Source organism: Myxine glutinosa, chromosome 9 (assembly GCF_964187855.1).
Source record: "Myxine glutinosa chromosome 9, kmMyxGlut1.1, whole genome shotgun sequence".
Taxonomy (NCBI): Eukaryota; Metazoa; Chordata; class Myxini; order Myxiniformes; family Myxinidae; genus Myxine; species Myxine glutinosa.
Window position 1 is genome coordinate 71,984,402 of NC_136269.1, and position 25,629 is coordinate 72,010,030.

The 25,629-nt window shown below is 44.2% G+C and overlaps 1 protein-coding gene across 2 annotated transcripts in view; it reads left to right on the forward strand.

The window, feature by feature from the left end:
* Positions 1-25,629, forward strand: part of LOC137435317 (transmembrane 4 L6 family member 4) — a 47,254-nt gene that overhangs the window by 15,272 nt on the left and 6,353 nt on the right. For both annotated transcript variants that reach the window (XM_068128999.2, XM_068128998.2), the window contains 2 exons: positions 11,267-11,446; positions 18,159-18,224. In XM_068128999.2, coding sequence (XP_067985100.1) covers positions 11,276-11,446; positions 18,159-18,224 — 237 coding nt within the window. In that variant the 5' untranslated portion in view covers positions 11,267-11,275. The remainder of the gene's footprint in view (positions 1-11,266; positions 11,447-18,158; positions 18,225-25,629) is intronic.

The window sequence follows — 25,629 nt, forward strand, 5'->3', positions numbered from 1 at the left end:
GAATTTTTATCACCGCTTCGTGCCCCGCGCTGCTCAACTCATGCGGCCCCTCTACGAAGCCCTCCGGGGCAAGCCGGCCAAGCACGACATCGCCTGGTCCACAGCAATGGACGAGGCCTTCCAAAGCTCAAAGCGGACCCTCGCCGACGCAACATTGCTCGCTCACCCGGTGCTCAACGCTCCCATCGCCCTCACCACGGATGCCTCCGACTACGCGGTGGGCGCCGTACATGAGCAATGGGTGAACGGGGTTTGGCAGCCACTCGCTTTTTTCAGCCGGCAGCTCTGGCCGAACGAGCTCAAATACAGCACGTTTGACGATGAGCTCTTCGGTCTACACCTGGCCGTCCGCCATTTCCGCCACCTCCTGGAAGGCCGACCTTTCACAGCGTTCGTCGACCACAAGCCATTGGTTTACGCAATGGCCAAGGTCACGGAGCCGTGGTCGGCCAGCCAACAGCGCCACCTCTCCGCCGTGTCGGAGTTTACCACGGACATCCGGCACGTCGCCGGCAAAAACAACGCCGTGGCCGACTGTCTTTCCCGGGCCAGCGCGAACGCGGTCCACCTGGGCATGGACTTCGCGCTTATGGCGGCGGACCAAACCACCGACACCACGGTGCAAGCCCTCGGGGCGGCGGACAAGGGCCTCCGCCTGGCCGACATCCCCTTCGTGGACACTGTCCTGCTCTGCGACGTCTCCCAAGGCCAGCCTCGCCCCATCGTGCCCGTCACCTGGCAACGCCGCATCTTCGCCTCCCTCCATGGCCTTTCCCACCCGGGCCGGAAAGCTTCCCAGAAGCTGGTGTCGGCACGATTCGTCTGGCACAGCCTTCGTCGGGACGTCCGCGATTGGACCAGCACCTGCACAGCCTGCCAACGGGCCAAGGTCCACCAACACACCCAGGCCCTGCTGGCACCTTTCAATATGCCCGAACGACGTTTCGACCACGTCAACGTGGATCTGGTGGGCCCCCTCCCCCCGTCACGGGGGTTCACACAGCTGCTCACCATGGTGGACAGGACCACCAGGTGGCCGGAGGCCGTTCCCCTCATCTCCACCACCACCGCCGATGTGGCACAGGCTTTCATCGCCACCTGGGTCGCCTGATTCGGCGCACCGGCGGACATCTCATCAGACCGCGGACCACAGTTCACCTCCGAGCTGTGGGGCGCGGTCGCCCGCAACCTGGGGGTCAAGCTCCACCATACTACGGCCTACCACCCCCAAGCAAACGGGTTGTGCGAGCGATTCCACCGCTCCATGAAGGCCGCGCTCATGGCCAGCCTTCAAGACGGCGGTTGGGCCGACCGGCTGCCGTGGGTCATTTTGGGCCTCCGCACGGCCCCCAAGGAGGACCTCCAGGCATCCACCGCCGAGCTTGTCTACGGCCAGGCGCTACGCGTCCCGGGCGAATTCGTGCCCGACGCTACCAGTCCCTGGTCCGCAGCTCACCAGCGCTCGGACCTCCAGGAAGCCGCCCGACAGTTTGCCCCCGTGCCAACATCCCACCACGGTGACCCCCAGTCCTACGTCCCCCCAGCACTTCGCACAGCGGAGTATGTTTTTGTGCGTCACGAAGCACATCGGGGGCCACTCCGGCCGCCGTACGACGGGCCCTTCCGGGTCCTGCGTCAGGACGACAAGTCGTTCGTCATCGACATCGGCGGCAGGTCGGACTGGATTGCGGTGGACCGCCTCAAGCCGGCGGACGTGGACGTCGACCAACCACCACGGGTGGCCCTTCTGCCGCGGCGAGGCCACCCCCCATCCACGGTGCCCCCCACTCGACCGCCCACCACCACACCGGACCCCCCCCCCCCCACGACCCGCCAGGGGTCGCTTCGGCCGGGTCATCAGGACCCCCCTCAAATTGACCCTGCCGGTGCAAGTCGATTCTGGGGGGACGTGTGTAGCGGCTACCGCTGGGTTTTCACAATCGCCTTGCACCTATCAAGGACGCGGAGCGATCACCATGCCGGGCTCGTCCAGGACGCCCGGGCAGGCCCGCGCTCAACCTGCCAGGCCTCGGTCGGGACACCCGGGCATGCCCGGGCATGCCTGGGCAGGCTCGCCCTCAACTTGCCAGGCCGCAGCCAGGACGCTCGGCCACGCCCCCTCTCGCCTTTCCTGGGCAAACGCTCCGGGATAATGTGTGTATATATATTGCTGCCCGATAAACGGGCTTTTCAGAGTACCTGAGTGTTTTGTTTGAATAAAGCAACTCGGACGAATTCCAGCTTTTTGTCGCGTCCATTCTTCCGTTCGACGTGGGAGCCCGAGCTCCTTCAACCTCTTGATTATTTTTTGCTATTAAGTTCTGTTGTTCATCAGATCTTTGAAAACAGTAACCAGCGAAAATAAAACACGTTGAATTTGATTTGACATATCTTCTTTATTGAAATACTCTTCTTTGTCAGATTTAACACAGTCGATAGACAGGACTGGCACATTATGCACTGGGTTCCAATCTCAGCCCAGCTATAACTGTCGACCTCCCAGTGTTTCACAAGCAGGGGGAGGCGTCGATGTGTGAGCCGGAGCAGCTGATAATGAAAAGTGTCTTTCACGAAGAGTCGGCGAGTTATCGCCGGCGCCCTGAACAAATTACCTGGTTTACTTTGTACCATTGTTTTGACCGATTTTTCTCAGGTCTTTGACTCAATGGACCATACAGTAGGTAGGGCTCCACATTAACTTTTATTTTTGGGTGCTCTGCAGGACACCCATTTTTGGGGAGTTTTATTTTTATTTTATAGGTGCCAAAAAACAACACCTCACTTTCTATGATATTCAAGGTTGAAAATGTTTCTTTTTTATGGAAATCGCCCCAAACAAGGCATAAAGCCACCCTAGTTAAGGAGCTAAGGTAAGGTTAGAAAAATATAAGGATAAGGCAAATATATATATATGTTGTTATGGATTTGAGAATTGTGTTTTTGTGTATATGGAAACATCACCCTCCTTCCTCCATTTGTTGTATAAAGGTCAAAGGTCGTGCCCGTAGTTATTCCATAAACAATCACGTAGCAAATCATACATTTCCTCCTTGTTCAGTAGTTATCTCCTTATTATGTGTATTAGATTAAGGCTGTGTCTTCCATTAATTAACACTCCATTGCACCAAATTCAAACAAGGTAGATTCCCTTCACATTCCCCTTTCGTCAATTGCCAACTGCATTGGGCGGTTTGCTGCATTCTGCTGCTGCTGTGGGGTTGTGGTTTTTCACTGCAAGACTCCATTAGCCACGAGGTCATCTCGGAGCGGAAGGTGGGAGGAGTCGGCCCAACGCCGGGAACAAGGCGTGGCCTTGCCAACGCCTCCTCTAAGGGCGGGATCGGTGAGCCCTTGCGACCAATCAGGGCCGAGGCGAGCTCACCGATGGGCGTGTCCTGGAGGCCAGCGGCTTGATCGCCCGAGGCGTTATATAAGCGCGCGCGGAAGCCTTTGGGGGAGTCCTGAGAGTTGCGTCAGAGAAACGGCAGAGAGACAGCAAGCCTTTGAGAGAGAGAGAGAACCCGTCACGCAAGGCCCCCACGTCAGATGCGGCACACCACAGCAGCTTGAACCGACGGAGCTTGGGAACCACCACAGTTTTTGACCATGGCAGCTTTGAGCGGTGACGGCAGTTGCAGCTTCAAAGGAATTGCCGTACGAGAGACGGTTGAGGAGAGCCGGCGGCTGCCCAACTCGAGCCGCGATCATCCCAACCACCCGGACCCTTCCCGCCATTCGTTCCTGCCATCATCCCCCATGTAAGTCTGATTGTTCGTCCGTCTTCTGTGTTGTCCTGGGGTTTAAGTAAGACTGTTAATAGGTAAGCTAGAGTTTCACTGTGTCTTTCTGGTCCGTCCCTCTTTCTGCATTCTTTTATTATCCTTCCTTCTTCCTTGGTTTCTTTCATTGTGTAAATAGTAGTAATAAATAATAGTCGTATTTCCAACCTTTTGCATTCGTCTTCCTCTTCTTCACATCCGTCGTCTTTGTCTTTTCCCCCTTTGAAAACCTGTGGCACGATTTGGCCAACGTTCAAGGATCGGGTTCAGTATCTGTTAATAGTTCGTGCCGCGGTTGCTAAAACCGCTCGGCAATTAACATCTGTCCACGGTACGAACGGGGCTGTGCCACCTACCTTTCCGGGGGTAGCTGGGCAGTGTCAGGGACCACGTCGGTCAGTTATAGAAGAGGGGATTAATCCCCCCTCTAAGGGGAACAGAGGCCGACGTTGGGTTCCGCAACAATATATATATACATAAAATAACAAGGAAACATTCAAGACACTGGAAGTATCAGAAGTCAGGTAAAATGTCATTTTTAAAATGTGATTTCTTTTATCATTCTCTGGATCGTATTCAGGCCACTGGGATTCCTCCTTCCATGCTACTTGAAACTTTCTTTGCGATCTCTTCTCTTCGTCACTCTGCTTCTTGGGATCGGAAGTCCCACCATTTGACCCCATAACCGTAATGCCACTGGCAGGGGCACCAGCCGAGCTCAATAATATGCCAGCCGAACACGAGGGCACAATTTCCTCTCGATCCACCTGAACTTGTCTACCTCCTGCTGAATCAGGAACACTCTCGTCTCGACTTTCTGCCACACTCTCGACATTTTGTTTTCACAGTTGTGAAGCTGAATTGAGAGTTTTTTCTGACTCATTCCTCTGATTTATATCAATCGATTGATCTAACCTGGCCTTCTTAAGAGGGTGGCATGTGCATTCATTGATGTAATATTATTTTGTAATATCTCTCTATAAATGTTGACTTTCAGAAAATTTTCATTTCACTGTTATTATGACTAATTTAAGTTGAATTTACCATGGACCAATGGCCCACTAAATATTTTCAGGTGCCTTCTGCTTCATTTTTGGTATTTTTGCCAAAAAATCCATTTCCATGATTTTTTTTTCATGAATTTCACAAAAAACTTCAATTCATTGCCTTCTTCATGCTTCATTTTCACCCCTATCATACATGTAATGCCCCCCCCCCCAACCCCACCCAAAAGCTCATTTCCATATTTTGAATAAATAAGCTTGACCATGAAACTGCGTAAGATCAAAATGAGAGAACGATGTGAGTCTGTGGTTGTGTTTACATCAGTAAACACTGCTCGGAGACTAAACCGACTCATTCTCCAGACTAGTCCGCATGGGCATTATTACCTCTGGCTGATGTAGGCCTCCTCATTTACCATACTGGTGATAAAATATTCTCAATCCAACGCCACTAAGATTTATCGTAAGGATGTTGTTTCCAAAAAAAACTCTGAATTCATTACTTTTCCTCCAAACTCTGATCGAGTAAGTAGCATCCGATGAATTGCGTCCAGCATGAAAGCCATTGGGGCAACATTTCCCTGTAGAGGGGCTTTGTTTCAATTTTTGATGTTTATGAATTATTGATGATCTGGTGAAATTGATGAATCTCGACATCATTACATATCGCGATGATCCATCTTTCTCTGGGTATGGGGTTCCTGCGTTATGATGAATGAAGGGGGGAAATAGAATGCGAGCTTGAATTTTGACAGTTTATCTATATACTAGGGCATGCCCGTACGTGGGTGCCCGTTCCTTGCCAAAAAAAAAAAAAACGCTACCCGTACGCTCTACCCCGCCCGTACGCCCGTACGCCCGTAAACAAAAAAAACAACGCTCTTCGCTTCCGCCCTTCGCTCTGACTGAATTGGGAGAAATAATGCGCATAAGAAATCGAGAAATTATTATTTTCTCCGGAAGAAATCGAATTACGAACCGTAATGGCGCACGCGCTCGGCTCGGCTCGCTCTCACATCGGCCACGCCTATGCAACAACGCGTTCTGTGATTGGCTGCCGGAAATGCAGTCTTCACTGTCCGGAAGGTCGCATATCGCAGTTACGATGAATCGCAAATTAGTTTTAATTAGTTTTAAAACATAGTTGAATGCCAACATAGTTTGCCAACGTGAAATAAATGAATACGCTCTCAAATGTGCCGTCCGAGGCAGAGTCTGTTCGCCACGTTCGGCACACGTGATAGCTCGCTGCTCTCTGATTGGTTGAATCGTTTTTTGGACATAGCTCGGTAACTACTTCTCCGATTAATATGAAACCTTGAAAAGGCACATCCTCGGGTCCCCAGCAATATACCTGGCAAGTTTCAAGTATATCGGACCGGTAGTTGTCGAGAAACAGCGGTCACAGACAAACATACATACATACATACATACATACATACATACATACACACAGAGATTACTGGAATTATAGATAGATATAAAACACAGTTTGTGTGTGTGTGTGTGTGTGTGTGTGTGTGTGTGTGTGTGTGTGTGTGTGTGTGTGTGTGTGTGTGTGTGTGTGTGTGTAATGTTACTGATAGACTCCTAAACGGAGAGGCTTACCTGCTTGATATTTGGCATAGACATGGCCATTGAGCCTGGGACGAACATGGCCGAACTCAAAATATTTGACGATCCATATTTTTTATTCATATTTACCTCAGCGCATTTCAGCGCACGGAATCAACGGAATCAGAGCAGGTGGGCGCTGATTCGCTCAGAGCGATTACGTGATGACGCTATGAACGCTATGAACGTTATGACGCTATGAACGCTATGAACGATACGACGCTATGACGCTATGAAACGCTATGAAGCTATGAACGCTATGAACGATATGACGCTATGACGCTATGAAAAAAAAAATCGCTATGAAACGCTATGACGCTATGAACGATATGAACGCTATGACGCTATGAACGCTATGACGCTATGATGCTATGAAAAAAAAAATCGCTATGACGCTATGAAACGCTATGAACGCTATGACGCTATGAACGCTATGACGCTATGACGCTATGAAAAAAAAATCGCTATGACGCTATGAAACGCTATGAACGCTATGACGCTATGACGCTATGAAAAAAAAAATCGCTCGCTTTACCAAGGGGCTCGCTCTCCCCCCGTTCCCCTCCCCTCTCCTTCGCCCCCCCCTCCCCTCCCCCGCCCGGCAATGCCGGGTACTTCTGCTAGTACTTTATAATAGCTATGACGCTATGAACGCTATGACGCTATGAAAAAAAAAATCGCTCGCTTTACCAAGGGGCTCGCTCTCCCCCCGTTCCCCTCCCCTCTCCTTCGCCCCCCCCCTCCCCTCCCCCGCCCGGCAATGCCGGGTACTTCTGCTAGTACTTTATAATATGCAATAGCGTAGTGAATTGTCACAACATGCGGTAAAAATGAACATGTTTTTATAAGAATTATTAATTTACTAGCCGAAACCCGTGGAACATCCACGGAAGGGAGGATGTGGTGTATGGATAGAGTGTACCATTATGGATGGCATAGGGGAGCGCTCATGGGATCTTCTTCTTCCGTTAAGCTCCAATTTTTTCTCTTTAAGTTTAGTCCAATCAGTCCTCTCTGCTCGAAGTGCTCAGGCCATGCCCTCCCGCTCTCATACTTTTATTTCCGTTCGGTGTAGAAAGAGATTGACATATCCTTCGTCTGTTTTCAGCTCGTTATCTTTAAGCTTCCTTACATCTCGCCACCTGCTACACCTCTCTGAGTTACGAGGATTTATGCAACGCATCCCGAGTATCGCAACGTCACTCCATTTGACTTTATTAAAATGACGATAAAGACGTTTCCTTATATATCCTAATTTAAAATGTTCAAGGGAATAAAAAGACCATTTGGTTCACACCACCCATGTTCACACCACTCGACTGTCCAATCAGCGGACGGCTCACTTCGCCTTTGCCCAGCAGACGCCAATACGATGGCGTCGTAAGATGGCGTCGTATCGGCCGTTAATCGGATGCTTTTGGGCCCCAACATCGGCTAATTCAGATTTTTCGAGTATGTCTACGTGATAAACAAAGAGCGCGGTTCGTAGATCGTAAATCCATGAGTGCCGTGGGCATCGGGTCACTGGGTGCGGCATAAAAGGGATAACAAAGTCGAGTCCTTACGGTATTATTATATAGATTATTATTTATTTATTAATTTATTATTTTAATTTTTAATTTATTTATTTTAATTTATTAATTAATTTATTTAAAAAAAAATTTTTAATCCCGTTAATTAATTAATTAAGTATCAAATTAATTATTTTAGATAAGTATTTTATTTAGATAAGTATATTTTAGATAAGTATAAGTATTAATTAATTATAATGATTTTTTATTATAATTATAATTAATTAATTAATATTAAATTATCATATTATTAATTATAATTATTATTTTTAATATTACTTAATTTATGCTAACCGCAGATAGTTTGCAATTTTTCACCCAAATCTATAGGAATCAAAACTACGATCCCCTTTCGATCACTCGTAGGTTCTAGTCGTGTGAGGTTTCTAGAAATGGCCATAGTCTTGTCCTGCAGACCACATGCGATATTTGGCAATATTTCGTCATACTAAGTGGATTTCAAAAACCTCGTGGCTCCAATCATGAAATTTGGGTTCAAAATTGATATTCATTATGCGATTTGGAGGGTGCTCAGCCAGGTATCCAAAACGCAACCACTTACAAAGTTTGGGTTCCTGTTTATAAAATTCGATAGGCCTCCACAACCATCCTTGCCACGCACCCGAACACCAGTTGATGTTGAGTCCTGCAGTAGGTATTAACAAACTGTATACTATGGGAGAAAGATCCAATGGGTGTGCAGCTTTCTTTAGCACCGTGCAAGTACTTTCTATACCTTTAACAGTAACAGGTGGTGTTCCACAAGGGACGCGTCTGGGACCGCTCATTTTTCTGACTGTCGTCAAGGATGCTCTTCAATCATCTGACATCAGGAGATGGAAATACGTGGATGACTTAACATTGGCAGAGTCACGTCAAATACATTCTCCATGTACCCTTCAGTCGGTCCTTATGTAATTTGAACAATGGTGTACGGATTCCAAGATGCAACTTAACCTCGCTAAGTGTCAGGCCATGCGGGTTTCTTTCCTTCATCGTCGGCTCCTTCCATCGCAGAACCAACTAAATAATGTCCAATGACAAGAAAGTCAGCAGGTTAAATTACTGTGTGTTGTAATGAGCAATGACCTCAAGTGGGCTAATCATGTAAACTTTATTACCTCAAAGGTTTCGAGAAAGTTGCACACCCTTCGATGATTGAGGAGGTTCCGCATTCTGATAGAGGATCTGGTCGTGGTGCATACATCTTGCATCAGACTGATGTTGGAGTGTTGTTGTACAGTATATCATTCCTTCCTGACACAACAGAAGATAGTTATGACTGAAGTGTTACAAAAACACACACTGTTGAGTGTCTTGGCCACTAGGTATGAATCCTGCCATCATGCCCTGAGCACCTGCCCGCTGAACTCCTCACAGAGATGTGGTGAACAACTTTGTAAAAACTTTGCATCTTCTTTACATAGTAGATTTCCAGACTGGTTACCTGAAAAACAATCCGTATGTGGATAACTGTGTCATGGTGATATAATCTGTGAAATGGAATGTAGAACTGAACACTACAGAAAAAGTACAATGCCCTATATTATATCAGACTGTTGAACGATGGCATGAATGCCCTTTTGGTTTGATTCATATGTTGTTCTGCTGTTATGTTGTTATCTCCAATTGTTTTTCACAGGTCTACAAGAGCTCCGCATGGCGGTTCTTGTTATTGTTGGATTTCTTCTTAGGGGGTCTGTTTTTGAAATGTGCACCCATTGGTTGGACAGCTGACAGACCACACCCACATCTGTCACTTAACTCCACCCACCATAACACCGAGATGAAATTATATAGCCGCCATCTTGTTTTTTGCGCTGGTGGGCCTAACACGTTAGGCCTGTGGGCCTTTGCTGATTATACACTGCCCGGGTTTCCATTGGCTTTGTTTGGGTTTCCTTTGGCTTTGTTTTGGTTTCCTTTGGCTTTGTTTTGATCAGGTGTTACTCACGATGAGGGACCCCATAAAATCTTATTATATGTCGAATAAAAGTAAGGTTTTATCAAGTCCGCCAGAACGCATGGTAATCAAGCGTTGCATTACGTTACTTAATCAAGTGTTGTGTTCTGCAAATTATACAAAAAAAATAGCATTATGTAATTTTTGTACGGCCCCATATTGAGGTTAAGCAATCCGCGACCTTATGACGAATCAGCTCGTTCTGATATAACCGTGGAGAGGGTGACATGGATAAGAGTGTCGAGTTAATCTTTTAAATGAGTGTTTCCCAATTGGCACATGACCGGATTTTGTTGCAGGTTGTAACCACTGTGCGGTCATTCTTGTTATCCTCCAAATCATTCACAATTCAGCCTTGAGGCTGCAAAGTTTTGATAAACAATAAAACAACCAAACAAACAACATTTACGTAACAATAAGTTTGAATCGTCACAAAGCGTTCAGATAGTGATCAGAGATGAGATGAAATACTGGAATTGGACTCACTCAATATGTGGCGTTAACCACCTAATCAGCTTCAGCTGGCAGTGACCTTAGTTGGATTGGCCACTCTTACGTGGGAGTGTCATGTGATGATCGTTGGTGGTGAACGTCAAGCGATGAGTGCTGTTGAGTGTCACATGACTGTTGCTGTTCACTTTTTACTATTGAGTGTCATCTTTAAAGTTAGATCTGGGCACAAACTCAATATGCGCCGTCATGCCGATTCGTAAATGGTGCAACGTGGCATATTGGGTGATTCCAACAGTATTTCATGGCATCTCTTATCATTATATGTTGCTGGATGATTCATATAACTTTCATCAATTCATTCAGTTAGTCATAATGCAGTAGATTGAGGTCACATTTAGTGTTCTAGGCTCATGGATGAACTTGCATATAAATCACATGGAGGACAAGGGTCAAGGGTATTAGAGACATTGGATAAACCCACACAGTACTCAACATGGGATTTAAAACTGATCCAGCATGAGGTAAGTGCTCAGATGGGAATGCCAAATAAGGCAAACTCCATCCAGGACAATGTTTATAGTTCTGTGATCTACCAAATGCCAGTGGATTGTTTTTATTATCAACATGAAGATTATGATGATATGCTGCTGGTGATGCATTGTGTTAGTGATTCAATCCTGCAATGTGTTCTCAAATTGTCTTGTCCTGATGCTATCTGATTAAATTTAATTTCTCAAAATTTCTAATCATTGTACTCAGCTCATTATTGCTGCTTATCACATAGGTTTGTCCACTGTGATTATCCTGAAAAAGGATTCTTGTTTGAGTTCAAGGTAATGTGGTTTTCCCCTTCACCCCGATCTGCTCCTCCCTCACCCTCAGGTTGTAACCATGTGCACGGGAAAGTGTGCCAAGTGTATCGGGGTGTCTCTCATCCCACTCGCAATTCTATCCATAATCGCCAACATCCTACTGTTCTTTCCCAATGGACAGGTCTGGTCTCCAGACCAACTCTCAGATAAAGTTTGGTATTTTGAGGGTATCGTTGGAGCAGGCTTGCTGGTAAGTGACTTGAAAACCTTATTACCCTCGCCAGAGGAGAGGGTATTGTATTTGAGTCTGTTTGTTTGTCTGTTTGTCCGCACAGAATAAATATGATTTTCTCTGCAACCGTTGGTCCGATTGACAGGTAATTTTCACCATAGGTGCAATTCCATCTGTATAATTTTTTTATGATAATTATGACGTCATAGGTCACGTGGTTCGGCCGCCATCTTGGAAAAAATGGAAAAACTTTGCACCTCTATATCTCCGAAAGCCTTGAATAGAAAAAATTGAGACATGGCTCATTGTAAAGAACTCTCCATGGGGAATAAAATATGTTAATGATGATGTCATAGGTGCCTCCATTATGACGTCATAATTCGACAACTACAAAACTTCATCCGATCAAGATGAAATTTCTTGAACATCATTTAAACATAAATTGGTGGAGAAAAAAATAATGATGACGTCATCGATCACGTGGTTCGGCCGCCATATTTGTTTAAAACACAAAAGCCTTAAAAACCACTGAAAATACATCATGGCGAGGGTTTGCAATCTCTGATTGCTCTTTTTCTTGTTGCTTTTGAATTTCTGACACTTAGATTTCCAAGACAGCGTTTATTACAGTTAAATATGAGTTTTAAATTGTATGACTATGGAAGCTGGTCAAAACTACTGTTGATAAAAAGGAATTTCTATCTGTCATCTGGACTTTATTTTATGGAAAACAAAATGTCAAATGACTAATCGTAGGATAACTTTGATAAATTGTGTTGTTTCACAATGACATAATGGAGCAACCACAGGATGATGTCGACCATATGTCTTTGTACCGTAAAGTTCCATATAAAGATCTTTGCAAATACCTCTTTGAGAGCTGCTTACACCAGGTGAACCCTGTTTTTGTTAAATACCAGGAGAGAGTTGTACAACAATAGGCACAGGCTAACCGTAGATACTCACCTTTATTTCATTTATTAAATTAACCACCCGCCTTTCGTCAAGCATTTCATTGGCTCTACACCTTTCATTGACTATACCTTTCATTGACTACACACCTTTCATTGACTATACCTTTCATTGACTACACACCTTTCATTGACTATACCTTTCATTGACTATACCTTTCATTGGCTACACGTCTTTCATTGACTATACCTTTCATTGGCTACACACCTTTCATTGACTATACCTTTCATTGACTATACCCCTTTCATTGACTATACCCCTTTCATTGAATATACCTTTCATTGACTACACACCTTTCATTGACTATACCTTTCATTGACTATACCCCTTTCATTGACTGTACCCCTTTCATTGAATATACCTTTCATTGACTACACACCTTTCATTGACTGTACCCCTTTCATTGAATATACCTTTCATTGACTACACACCTTTCATTGACTATACCTTTCATTGACTATACCTTTCATTGACTATACCCCTTTCATTGACTATACCCCTTTCATTGACTATACCCCTTTCATTGACTATACCCCTTTCATTGACTATACCCCTTTCATTGACTATACCCCTTTCATTGACTATACCCCTTTCATTGAATATACCTTTCATTGACTACACACCTTTCATTGACTACACACCTTTCATTGACTATACCTTTCATTGACTACACACCTTTCATTGACTATACCTTTCATTGACTACACACCTTTCATTGACTGTACCTTTCATTGACTCTACCTTTCATTGACTATACCTTTCATTGACTACACACCTTTCATTGACTATACCTTTCATTGACTACACACCTTTCATTGACTATACCTTTCATTGACTACACACCTTTCATTGACTATACCTTTCATTGACTACACACCTTTCATTGACTATACCTTTCATTGGCTACACACCTTTCATTGACTATACCCCTTTCATTGAATATACCTTTCATTGACTACACACCTTTCATTGACTATACCTTTCATTGACTACACACCTTTCATTGACTATACCTTTCATTGACTATACCTTTCATTGACTACACACCTTTCATTGACTATACCTTTCATTGACTATACCCCTTTCATTGACTGTACCCCTTTCATTGAATCTACCTTTCATTGACTACACACCTTTCATTGACTATACCCCTTTCATTGAATATACCTTTCATTGACTACACACCTTTCATTGACTATACCTTTCATTGACTATACCTTTCATTGACTATACCCCTTTCATTGACTATACCCCTTTCATTGACTATACCCCTTTCATTGACTATACCCCTTTCATTGACTATACCCCTTTCATTGACTATACCCCTTTCATTGACTATACCCCTTTCATTGAATATACCTTTCATTGACTACACACCTTTCATTGACTACACACCTTTCATTGACTATACCTTTCATTGACTACACACCTTTCATTGACTATACCTTTCATTGACTACACACCTTTCATTGACTGTATCTTTCATTGACTCTACCTTTCATTGACTATACCTTTCATTGACTACACACCTTTCATTGACTACACACCTTTCATTGACTTTACCTTTCATTGACTACACACCTTTCATTGACTATACCTTTCATTGACTACACACCTTTCATTGACTATACCTTTCATTGACTATACCTTTCATTGACTACACACCTTTCATTGACTATACCTTTCATTGGCTACACACCTTTCATTGACTATACCCCTTTCATTGAATATACCTTTCATTGACTACACACCTTTCATTGACTATACCTTTCATTGACTACACACCTTTCATTGACTATACCTTTCATTGACTATACCCCTTTCATTGACTATACCCCTTTCATTGACTATACCTTTCATTGACTATACCCCTTTCATTGACTATACCTTTCATTGACTATACCCCTTTCATTGACTATACCCCTTTCATTGAATATACCTTTCATTGACTACACACCTTTCATTGACTATACCTTTCATTGACTATACCCCTTTCATTGACTGTACCCCTTTCATTGAATATACCTTTCATTGACTACACACCTTTCATTGACTATACCCCTTTCATTGAATATACCTTTCATTGACTACACACCTTTCATTGACTATACCTTTCATTGACTATACCTTTCATTGACTATACCCCTTTCATTGACTATACCCCTTTCATTGACTATACCCCTTTCATTGACTATACCCCTTTCATTGACTATACCCCTTTCATTGACTATACCCCTTTCATTGACTATACCCCTTTCATTGAATATACCTTTCATTGACTACACACCTTTCATTGACTACACACCTTTCATTGACTATACCTTTCATTGACTACACACCTTTCATTGACTATACCTTTCATTGACTACACACCTTTCATTGACTGTACCTTTCATTGACTCTACCTTTCATTGACTATACCTTTCATTGACTACACACCTTTCATTGACTATACCTTTCATTGACTACACACCTTTCATTGACTATACCTTTCATTGACTACACACCTTTCATTGACTATACCTTTCATTGACTACACACCTTTCATTGACTATACCTTTCATTGGCTACACACCTTTCATTGACTATACCCCTTTCATTGAATATACCTTTCATTGACTACACACCTTTCATTGACTATACCTTTCATTGACTACACACCTTTCATTGACTATACCTTTCATTGACTATACCTTTCATTGACTACACACCTTTCATTGACTATACCTTTCATTGACTATACCCCTTTCATTGACTGTACCCCTTTCATTGAATCTACCTTTCATTGACTACACACCTTTCATTGACTATACCCCTTTCATTGAATATACCTTTCATTGACTACACACCTTTCATTGACTATACCTTTCATTGACTATACCTTTCATTGACTATACCCCTTTCATTGACTATACCCCTTTCATTGACTATACCCCTTTCATTGACTATACCCCTTTCATTGACTATACCCCTTTCATTGACTATACCCCTTTCATTGACTATACCCCTTTCATTGAATATACCTTTCATTGACTACACACCTTTCATTGACTACACACCTTTCATTGACTATACCTTTCATTGACTACACACCTTTCATTGACTATACCTTTCATTGACTACACACCTTTCATTGACTGTATCTTTCATTGACTCTACCTTTCATTGACTATACCTTTCATTGACTACACACCTTTCATTGACTACACACCTTTCATTGACTTTACCTTTCATTGACTACACACCTTTCATTGACTATACCTTTCATTGACTACACACCTTTCATTGACTATACCTTTCATTGACTATACCTTTCATTGACTACACACCTTTCATTAACTATACCTTTCATTGGCTACACACCTTTCATTGACTATACCCCTTTCATTGAATATACCTTTCATTGACTATACCTTTCATTGACTACACACCTTTCATTGACTATACCTTTCATTGACTATACCCCTTTCATTGACAATACCCCTTTCATTGACTATACCTTTCATTGACTACACACCTTTCATTGACTATACCTTTCATTGACTACACACCTTTCATTGACTGTACCTTTCATTGACTGTACCTTTCATTGACTGTACCTTTCATTGACTATACCCCTTTCATTGACTATACCCCTTTCATTGAATATACCTTTCATTGACTACACACCTTTCATTGACTACACACCTTTCATTGACTATACCTTTCATTGACTACACACCTTTCATTGACTACACACCTTTCATTGACTTTACCTTTCATTGACTACACACCTTTCATTGACTATACCTTTCATTGACTACACACCTTTCATTGACTATACCTTTCATTGACTATACCTTTCATTGACTACACACCTTTCATTGACTATACCTTTCATTGGCTACACACCTTTCATTGACTATACCCCTTTCATTGAATATACCTTTCATTGACTACACACCTTTCATTGACTATACCTTTCATTGACTACACACCTTTCATTGACTATACCTTTCATTGACTATACCCCTTTCATTGACTATACCTTTCATTGACTACACACCTTTCATTGACTATACCTTTCATTGACTACACACCTTTCATTGACTGTACCTTTCATTGACTGTACCTTTCATTGACTATACCTTTCATTGGCTACACACCTTTCATTGACTATACCCCTTTCATTGAATATACCTTTCATTGACTACACACCTTTCATTGACTATACCTTTCATTGACTACACACCTTTCATTGACTGTACCTTTCATTGATTACACACCTTTCATTGGCTACCCGTCTTTCATCGACTATACCTTTCATTGACTACACACCTTTCATTGACTGTACCTTTCATTGACTACACACCTTTCATTGATTACACACATTTCATTGACTACCCGTCTTTCATTGACTATACCTTTCATTGACTACACACCTTTCATTGACTACACACCTTTCATTGACTACACACCTTTCATTGATTACACACCTTTCATTGACTACACCTTTCATTGACTACACACCTTTCATTGACTACACACCTTTCATTGACTATACCTTTCATTGACTACACACCTTTCATTGACTATACCTTTCATTGACTACACACCTTTCATTGACTATACCTTTCATTGACTACACACCTTTCATAGACTATACCTTTCATTGCCTACACACCTTTCATTGATTACACCTTTCATTGATTACACACCTTTCATTGACTATACCTTTCATTGCCTACACACCTTTCATTGATTACACCTTTCATTGATTACACACCTTTCATTGACTATACCTTTCATTGACTACACACCTTTCATAGACTATACCTTTCATTGCCTACACACCTTTCATTGATTACACCTTTCATTGATTACACACCTTTCATTGACTATACCTTTCATTGAGTACACACCTTTCATTGACTATACCTTTCATTGACTACACACCTTTCATTGACTCTACCTTTCATTGACTATACCTTTCATTGACTACACACCTTTCATTGACTATACCTTTCATTGGCTACACACCTTTCATTGACTATACCTTTCATTGACTACACACCTTTCATTGACTATACCTTTCATTGACTACACACCTTTCATAGACTATACCTTTCATTGCCTACACACCTTTCATTGATTACACCTTTCATTGATTACACACCTTTCATTGACTATACCTTTCATTGACTACACCCCTTTCATTGACTGTACCTTTCATTGACTATACCTTTCATTGACTATACCTTTCATTGACTACACACCTTTCATAGACTATACCTTTCATTGCCTACACACCTTTCATTGATTACACACCTTTCATTGACTATACCTTTCATTGGCTACACACCTTTCATTGACTACACACCTTTCATTGATTACACCTTTCATTGATTACACACCTTTCATTGACTATACCTTTCATTGACTATACCTTTCATTGACTATACCTTTCATTGAATACACACCTTTCATAGACAATACCTTTCATTGCCTACACACCTTTCATTGATTACACACCTTTCATTGACTATACCTTTCATTGACTACACACCTTTCATTGACTATACCTTTCATTGACAATACCTTTCATTGACTACCCTCATTATATCAGAATATTGTTTCTTGGGGTTCTGATTATCTTTGTATGTTGTAAAGAGGTGAAACTGTCATTCGTTTTGGAACAGACACTGAAAGGTGAGAGGAGAATTGTAATGTAATTTGTTTGAGTTTTTCAATCTGTTCTGATGTCCTGTTGATCCTGCAGATGTTTATCCCATCGTGCTTCATCAAAAGTGCTGGCAAAGATGGCTGTTGTGGAAATCGCTGCGGGGTAAGGAAGGGTTGATGAGCCAAAGGATGAAATAATGTGGGGGGCAGCAGGGTTACAGTGAGTGGTGTTTAGAAGGTGCATGAGGAGAGTCCATGTCGAAAACCCAAAAAGTTTGTTCTCTAACTGTGAATCTGATGTGAACAATGCTGAGAGATTGTCCTGAAGCCACCTTACTCGTTTTATACTGAAGTGACGACATCATCTGACTGGTTCTTGGGGCTTCTACCGTCATCTTGTAGGTTTTTTATATACTAGGGCATGCCCGTACTATATCTATATCTAAAATTATATCCCCCCCCCTCTATTTACATGAAATGGTTTGGTCCAAAGCGAACGGCTTGCGAGTGGTGACAATCCCCCCCCTCTATTTACATGCAATGGTTTGGTCCAAAGCGAACGGCTTCCGGAGTTTGGTAAAGAAATCGCCATCGCGTGCACAAACGCGCAGGAAAGCGAATGAATCGCAAATTCGTTTTTATTAGTTGTAAAACATAGTTTAACGCCAACATAGTTTGCAAACGTGAAATAAATGAATACGCTCTCAAATGTGCCATCCGAGGCAGAGTGTGTCCTCCACGTTCGGCACACGCGATCGTTCGCTGCTCTCTGATTGGTTGAATCGTTTTTTGGACATAGCTCGGTAAGTAATTGTCCGATTAATATGAAACCTTGAAAAGGCACATCCTCGGGTCCCCAGCAATATACCTGGCAAGTTAAAAGTATATCGGACCCGTGGTTGTCGAGAAACAGCGGTCACAGACAAACGTACAGACAGAGATTACTGGAATTATAGATAGATAAATATTTATAAACATAGAGGAGCTAAGCGACTACGGATGACAGGTTGATATATTGACAATTGAGCGGTTGTTAACAGGACAAAATGTACAGATGAACATAATTAGAAAAAGTAAAATAGATTATGAGGAATGGAGGCTGCGTGAGATGTTTGCTTCATAAAGACCAATTTCATTATCCTTGTTAAAATGTACCTTGATATTCCAATGCAGCAACACACATGAGAATGCTTTGGCAAAATGTGCGTTCCACCTCCCTCTCCCCCCGACCCCTTCCATTCCCGTGATCCTATCTATGCGTGGGTATGGAATGTGAATTTGAAGTGAAGATTAACTTATCTTCTCAAAGCAACGACTGCCTCCTATGCAAGTGGGAATGTTAATAAACAGGGTTATATTACACAGTTAACACAAGTAATCACGTTGAACTACATACTTAATAGATGTACTAAATTAATACTCCTGCTCGACGTACTCTTGCTGAGGAGAGGGGCGGAGCTTTCCACATCCTCTTGCTGAGGAGAGGGGCGGAGCTTTCCACACCCTCTTGCTGAGGAGAGGGGCGGAGCTTTCCACATCCTCTTGCTGAGGAGAGGGGCGGAGCTTTCCGCGCCCTCTTGCTGAGGAGAGTGGCGGAGCTTTCCACACCCTCTTGCTGAGGAGAGGGGTGGAGCTTTCCACACCCTCTTACTGAGGAGAGTAGCAGAGCTTTCCACACCCTCTTGCTGAGGAGAGGGGTGGAGCTTTCCACACCCTCTTACTGAGGAGAGTAGCAGAGCTTTCCACACCCTCTTGCTGAGGAGAGGGGTGGAGCTTGAATCAAGCAAGCAAACTCTGTTATATATGATATAACTACATCTCAAAAGGGCACTTGGTACAGTTTTGTGTGATCTCCATGAGGAATCACCCCACACCATGAACAAACTTTCAAACAAAAGTTATTCCCTAAACTCTCCAGAACTCCACCCATCCTTCAGCATCCTCAAACGTATTTTTGACTCGAAGGTCTCAAGAAACTCATTTTGCAATAAATGTTCGTTTCCCATTAATCGTACACTTTTCAAAATCCAATCTCACCCCTCCCCTCCAAATCTTCCCCATCACCCATCCCTTTCAAATCTTCCCCCTTGCCCCTCCCCTCCAAATCTTCCCCATCACCCATCCCTTTCAGATCTCCCCCCTTGCCCCTTCCCTCCTAAACTCCCCCCACACCCCTCCCCTCTGAGACCCTCCCTCACTCCTCCCCTCCTAGACTCCCCTCTAACCCCTCCTCCTCAAAGCGTCCTCCCCACTTCTTCCCCCTTCCAACTCTCACCTTCAGCTCCCTCAACCTTCTGCCTCACTCTTCCCCCTCCTCAAACAACACCTCACTGCGCCTCACCCATTCACCATCAAACCTTTTGTCCGCCCCATACTTCCCTTTCTCCAAGCTGTTCTGAAATCTCTGACGCACCTTCAACAGCTCTCCCTAACAGCTCTTCCTCCTCTTCCACATCATACCGTACCGCTCCCTCCCCCTGTTCTGTATCCGATGCTCCCCCTTCCTCTTCTTTAACAGTATGGACCTCAAACATCCGGGGCCTTCGCTCAAACTTGACTGATCTCTCCATACAGGTTGCTTCTGACAAACCAGACGTGATCTGCTTAACAGAAACTTTCCTCCTTCATGATGTCTCTGATTCCTTGGTATCTCTCCCAGGTTACTCCCTCCTCCGGTATGATAGACCTGAGCCTCGTCCTGGAGGGGGGGTTGCTATCTTTATAAAAAACTCTCTTCCTCACTCGCCCTGCACTGCCCTCTCTCCACCTCACCCCCAGGAATACCTTTGGCTACGGCTTCCCCTTCGCTCCCACCTTTTGTTCATATGTGTGTTGTACCGTCCACCAAACAGTGATGACTCCATCTACATCTCACTGTCTGATAATATGGACCAACTTCTATCTACCCATCCCAACTCTCTCTTCCTCATATGTGGTGATTTCAATTGTCACCATGCCAGTTGGCTGGGTGTGGGTACCTCTCTCACCAGCCATGGCTCTTCAGCAAAGGACTTCTGCGACTCACTGGGACTGACACAATCTGTCAATTTCCCGACCCGGATCTCAGTCAACGGAGCAACTTCTCTTCTGGATTTGGTTATGACAAACTTCCCTGAAAATGTCTGCTGCTCTTCTTCTGCTCCAATCGGCTCATCTGATCATGTGCTTGTCAAAGTGGACATCTCTCTGACCATTCTCAGAGAGCCTCCTCAGCGTCGACGAGTCTGGCATTTCACTCAGGCCAACTGGCACGGTCTTCAAGCAGCCATCAATCATCTGGACTGGTCTCCCATCTCTACCGCCTCTGACATCAACTCATCCTGGGAATTCTTTCAAAGTAAATTGCTCTCTCTCATGCACAGATTTATACCATCTCGTCTTCAGTTGTCATACCCTTCCTCCCGTCCATGGTACACAGAATCTTGTGGTGAGGCTGTTGCCCTGAAACAACTTGCTTTCGTCTCCTGGAAAGCAAATCCAACGGAAGGAAATCTCATTTCCTTTCACAAAGCCCGAAACAAGTGTGTGTCCACCCTCAGGAGAGCCAGGAAACAATATCTCACCATTCTCAAGACCGAACTCTCTTATCTGTCTCCCCCTTCCAAATCCTGGTGGCGTCTGGTAAAATCTGTTTCTGGTGTTTGTTCCCCCTCCATCCCCTCCCTCACCTCAAACGGCTTAACGGCTGACTCCGCACGTGAAAAAGCTGAATGCCTCAACTCTGTGTTTGCCTCTAAATCTTGTGTCCCAAACCCATCCCTCTCTGTACCCACCGTACCCAGTCGTACCCAGCTGCTCCTGGACTCTGTGTCCTTTCCTCCTGACAAGGTGGAAAAGTTTCTGGCAACCCTCGACTCTGATTCTGCAACTGGTCCTGACGGCATCAGCCCACGGGTCCTAAAATCATGTGCTTCTGCACTTTCACTCCCTCTTTCTGTTCTCTTCACCCTCTCTTTTGCTCAAGGTCATCTGCCATCTGCTTGGAAATCAGCCAACATCACCGCTTTGCACAAAAAAGGTGCAAAAACAGATCCCAGCAACTACAGACCAATCAGCCTTCTCCCAATTATCAGCAAAGTCATGGAATCCATCATTGCTTCAGATATTAAATCTTTCCTCTTCTCCAACGGCTTGATCTCTGATCATCAATTTGGTTTCAGACCTGGTCACTCTACTCTGGACATGCTGCTTCTGCTTTCTCAACAATGGATGGAGGTCCTCAACGCCAAACAGGAAATTAGAGCTGTCTCCCTTGACATTTCACGTGCCTTCGATACGGTCTGGCACCCTGCTCTGCTCTCCAAACTCTCCTCCTTTGGTATCCATGGAAATCTCCACGCATGGCTGGCGGACTTCCTCTCTGGTCGTAGTCAACGTGTGGCCCTGAATGGGTTTCTCTCATCTCCTCTTCCTGTTCAGGCTGGAGTTCCCCAAGGTAGTGTTCTGGGCCCTGTGCTTTTTCTGGTCTTCATCAATGATCTCTCTGACTCTCTTGAAAATCCTCTCTATCTCTTTGCTGACGACTCTACTCTCTGTCGCTCCATTCCTCATCCCTCAGATCGGCAGTCTGCAGCCTCCTCACTCTCTGCAGACCTGGACAAAATCACAGACTGGTCAAACAAGTGGAACATGTCTTTCAATCCTGACAAATCTCACACTCTTACAATGTCTCTCCGAAAGGACCGACTGGACAACCCTCCCATCTACTTTCTCAACAATCCTCTCCAAGAAGTTCTGTCGCTCAAGCTTTTGGGTCTCACTATCTGCCATGATCTTTCTTGGGAAAACCACATTTCCAAGCTGGCCTCCAAAGCCAGTCGCCGACTGGGCATCCTCCGTCGTGCGAAGTCCTTCCTTGGCACACCTGAGCTCCTCACCACATACAAGGCTTTCATCCGCAGCTCAATGGAATACTGTTCCCCCCTCTGGGCTGGTGCTCCTGCCTCACACCTTGCTCGGCTTCACGCTGTTGAGGCCAAAGCTTTCAGAATCATTGGAATCTCCTGCGATGTAGTCAACGCCGAGGGCCTTTCACTCACTCACCGCAGGCAGGTTGGTGGTCTTTCTGTCTTCTACCGACTCCTCTCCGGCCTTGCTCCCCCAGCTCTCTCTGTGCTCTGTCCCCCCAATATTCCTTCAGGTCGCACAAGATCTGCCTGCAACCCTCTTCTGGTTAAACTGCCAAAGTCTAGGCTCTCTGCTCACCTTCACTCTTTCATTCCCCTTTTCTCCCGCCTCTGGAACAAACTCCCCCACTCCCTTCAATCCCACTCCTCCCTCCAGGTCTTTAAAACAGCTGTTCACCACCATCTCTTATCTTCCCCCATCGAAAACCTTGATCTTTTCTACCCCCGGTAATTCACCCCAGAGTCCTTGCAGTGTTCATATGTTTTAATCCTCTCCCACCTCCCCCCAAGTCCTCCCGATGTCCCTGCTCTCAAATGTTGTGTTTGTGTCCTTCCCCCTCTCTTTTGTGTCCTTCCCCCTCTCTCCCCATCTTGTCTACCGCTCCCCTTGTTTTTTGTGTTTTGTGTGTCGGTTTGTCTTTTTGTGTGATTAATGTTAGCTCTTTCACGAGCCTCGATCTTGTATACAAAACAAAAAAAAAAAAAAAAAAAAAAAAAAAATCTAAAATGTAAACAGGAAAGCAGACATTCTAAGTTTAGAGGGCCTCAAATTCATCAAATAGCTGTCACATACAGTCACGTGAAAAAGTAAGTACACCCCATGTAAAGTTTTGACTTTTTCAACATATTTCAACATACAGCTATTTGATCTTCATTTCAACAATATTGATAGATAAAGGTGATATAATATAACAAATATCATGAAACGTTGGCTTAGCGGTTAGGGTGCCGGCTTGGGATCCTAGTGAATCCTGGTTTCGAATCCCGATCGATCGCTGAATTAAAGCCAGGGGGGTTGACTCAGCCTGTTCATCCTTCCGAGGTCGGCAAATTGAGTACCAGCTTGCTGGGATGAATGATCACGGTGTGTACCCTGGTTTAGAATAGGTACACCATATCCCTGTGCATCTTAAGAGGCGACCAAGGGTTGGCATCAGGAAGGGCATCCGGCCATAAAAACATTGCCTCAAACAGGGAACCATGATTGTCATGGGGCCCGCAAAGCCGCAAGGCTAACCCCCGCTCCAGCGGGGAAAATGGCCTTAAAACGATCATTCATTCATTTACATTTTGTGGTCCATTGTATAATATAAATAAACATAAATGCAAATTTCGCATGTGGAAAAAGTAAGTACACCCCTACATTTATCACTACTTCAAATACCTAAAATTAGAATCAGGTGCACCAGCTCAGGTGCAAATGATTAGAACATCGTTAGAGAGGATCTTGGAGGAACCTGTCTTATTTAAACCTCAGACATTTCGTTTGGTTTGCTCTTTGTTGTTGAAGTGTGTGGCGTCACCATGCCTAGATCAAAAGAGCTCTCTGTGGCCTTCAGAAAGAAGGTTATAGATGCCTACGAGTCTGGGAAGGGATTTAAAAAGATCTCCAAACAATTTGAAATCAATCATTCGACTGTCCGGAAGATCATCTACAAGTGGAGAAGATTCCAAACAACTGCCAACTTGTTCAGGCCAGGCTGCCCCAGCAGGTTCAGCCCAAGAGCAGACCGCAAGATGTTGAAAGAAGTCTCGAAGAACCCCAGAATGTCATCACGGGACCTACAGGTAGCTCTTGCCACTGTTGATGTCAAAGTGCACGAGTCTACCATTAGAAAGAGGCTGCACAAATTTGATCGACATGGGAGGTGTGCCAGGAGGAAACCTTTGCTGTCCAGAAAGAACATCAGGGCAAGACTAAAGTTTGCCAATGAACACCTGGGCAAAGACCAGCACTTCTGGAACAATGTGCTTTGGACAGATGAGTCAAAGGTAGAGCTATTTGGCCACAGTACCAGAAGACATGTTTGGCGAAAACCAAAGACAGCATTTCATCACAAGAACCTGATACCAACTGTAGAGCATGGTGGTGGAAATATTATGGTTTGGGGCAGCTTTGCTGTATCGGGGCCTGGGCAGCTCACCATCATAGAATCCACTATGAATTCTTCATTGCACCAGAGGGTGCTTGAGGATAATGTGAGGCCATCTGTCGGAAAGTTAAAGCTCAACCGAAGGTGGACCTTGCAACATGACAATGACCCGAAACATACCAGTAAATCCACCAAGGAATGGCTGAAAAGAAAGAAATGGAGGGTTCTGGAATGGCCAAGTCAAAGCCTGGATCTAAATCCCATCGAGATGTTGTGGGGGGATTTGAAACGAGCTGTGCATGCAAGAAACCCCTCAAACATCGCACAGCTGAAAGAATTCTGCATGGAGGAGTGGGCAAAAATTTCTCTCAGTCGATGTCAGACTGGTAGACAGTTATAAGAAACGCCTACTTGAGGTTGTTTCTGCCAAAGGGGGCAATACCACCTATTAGAGCCAAGGGTGTACTTACTTTTTCCACATGCGAAATTTGCATTTATGTTTATTTAAAATATACAATGGACTACAACATGGATATGTTTCATGATATTTGTTATATTATATCACCTT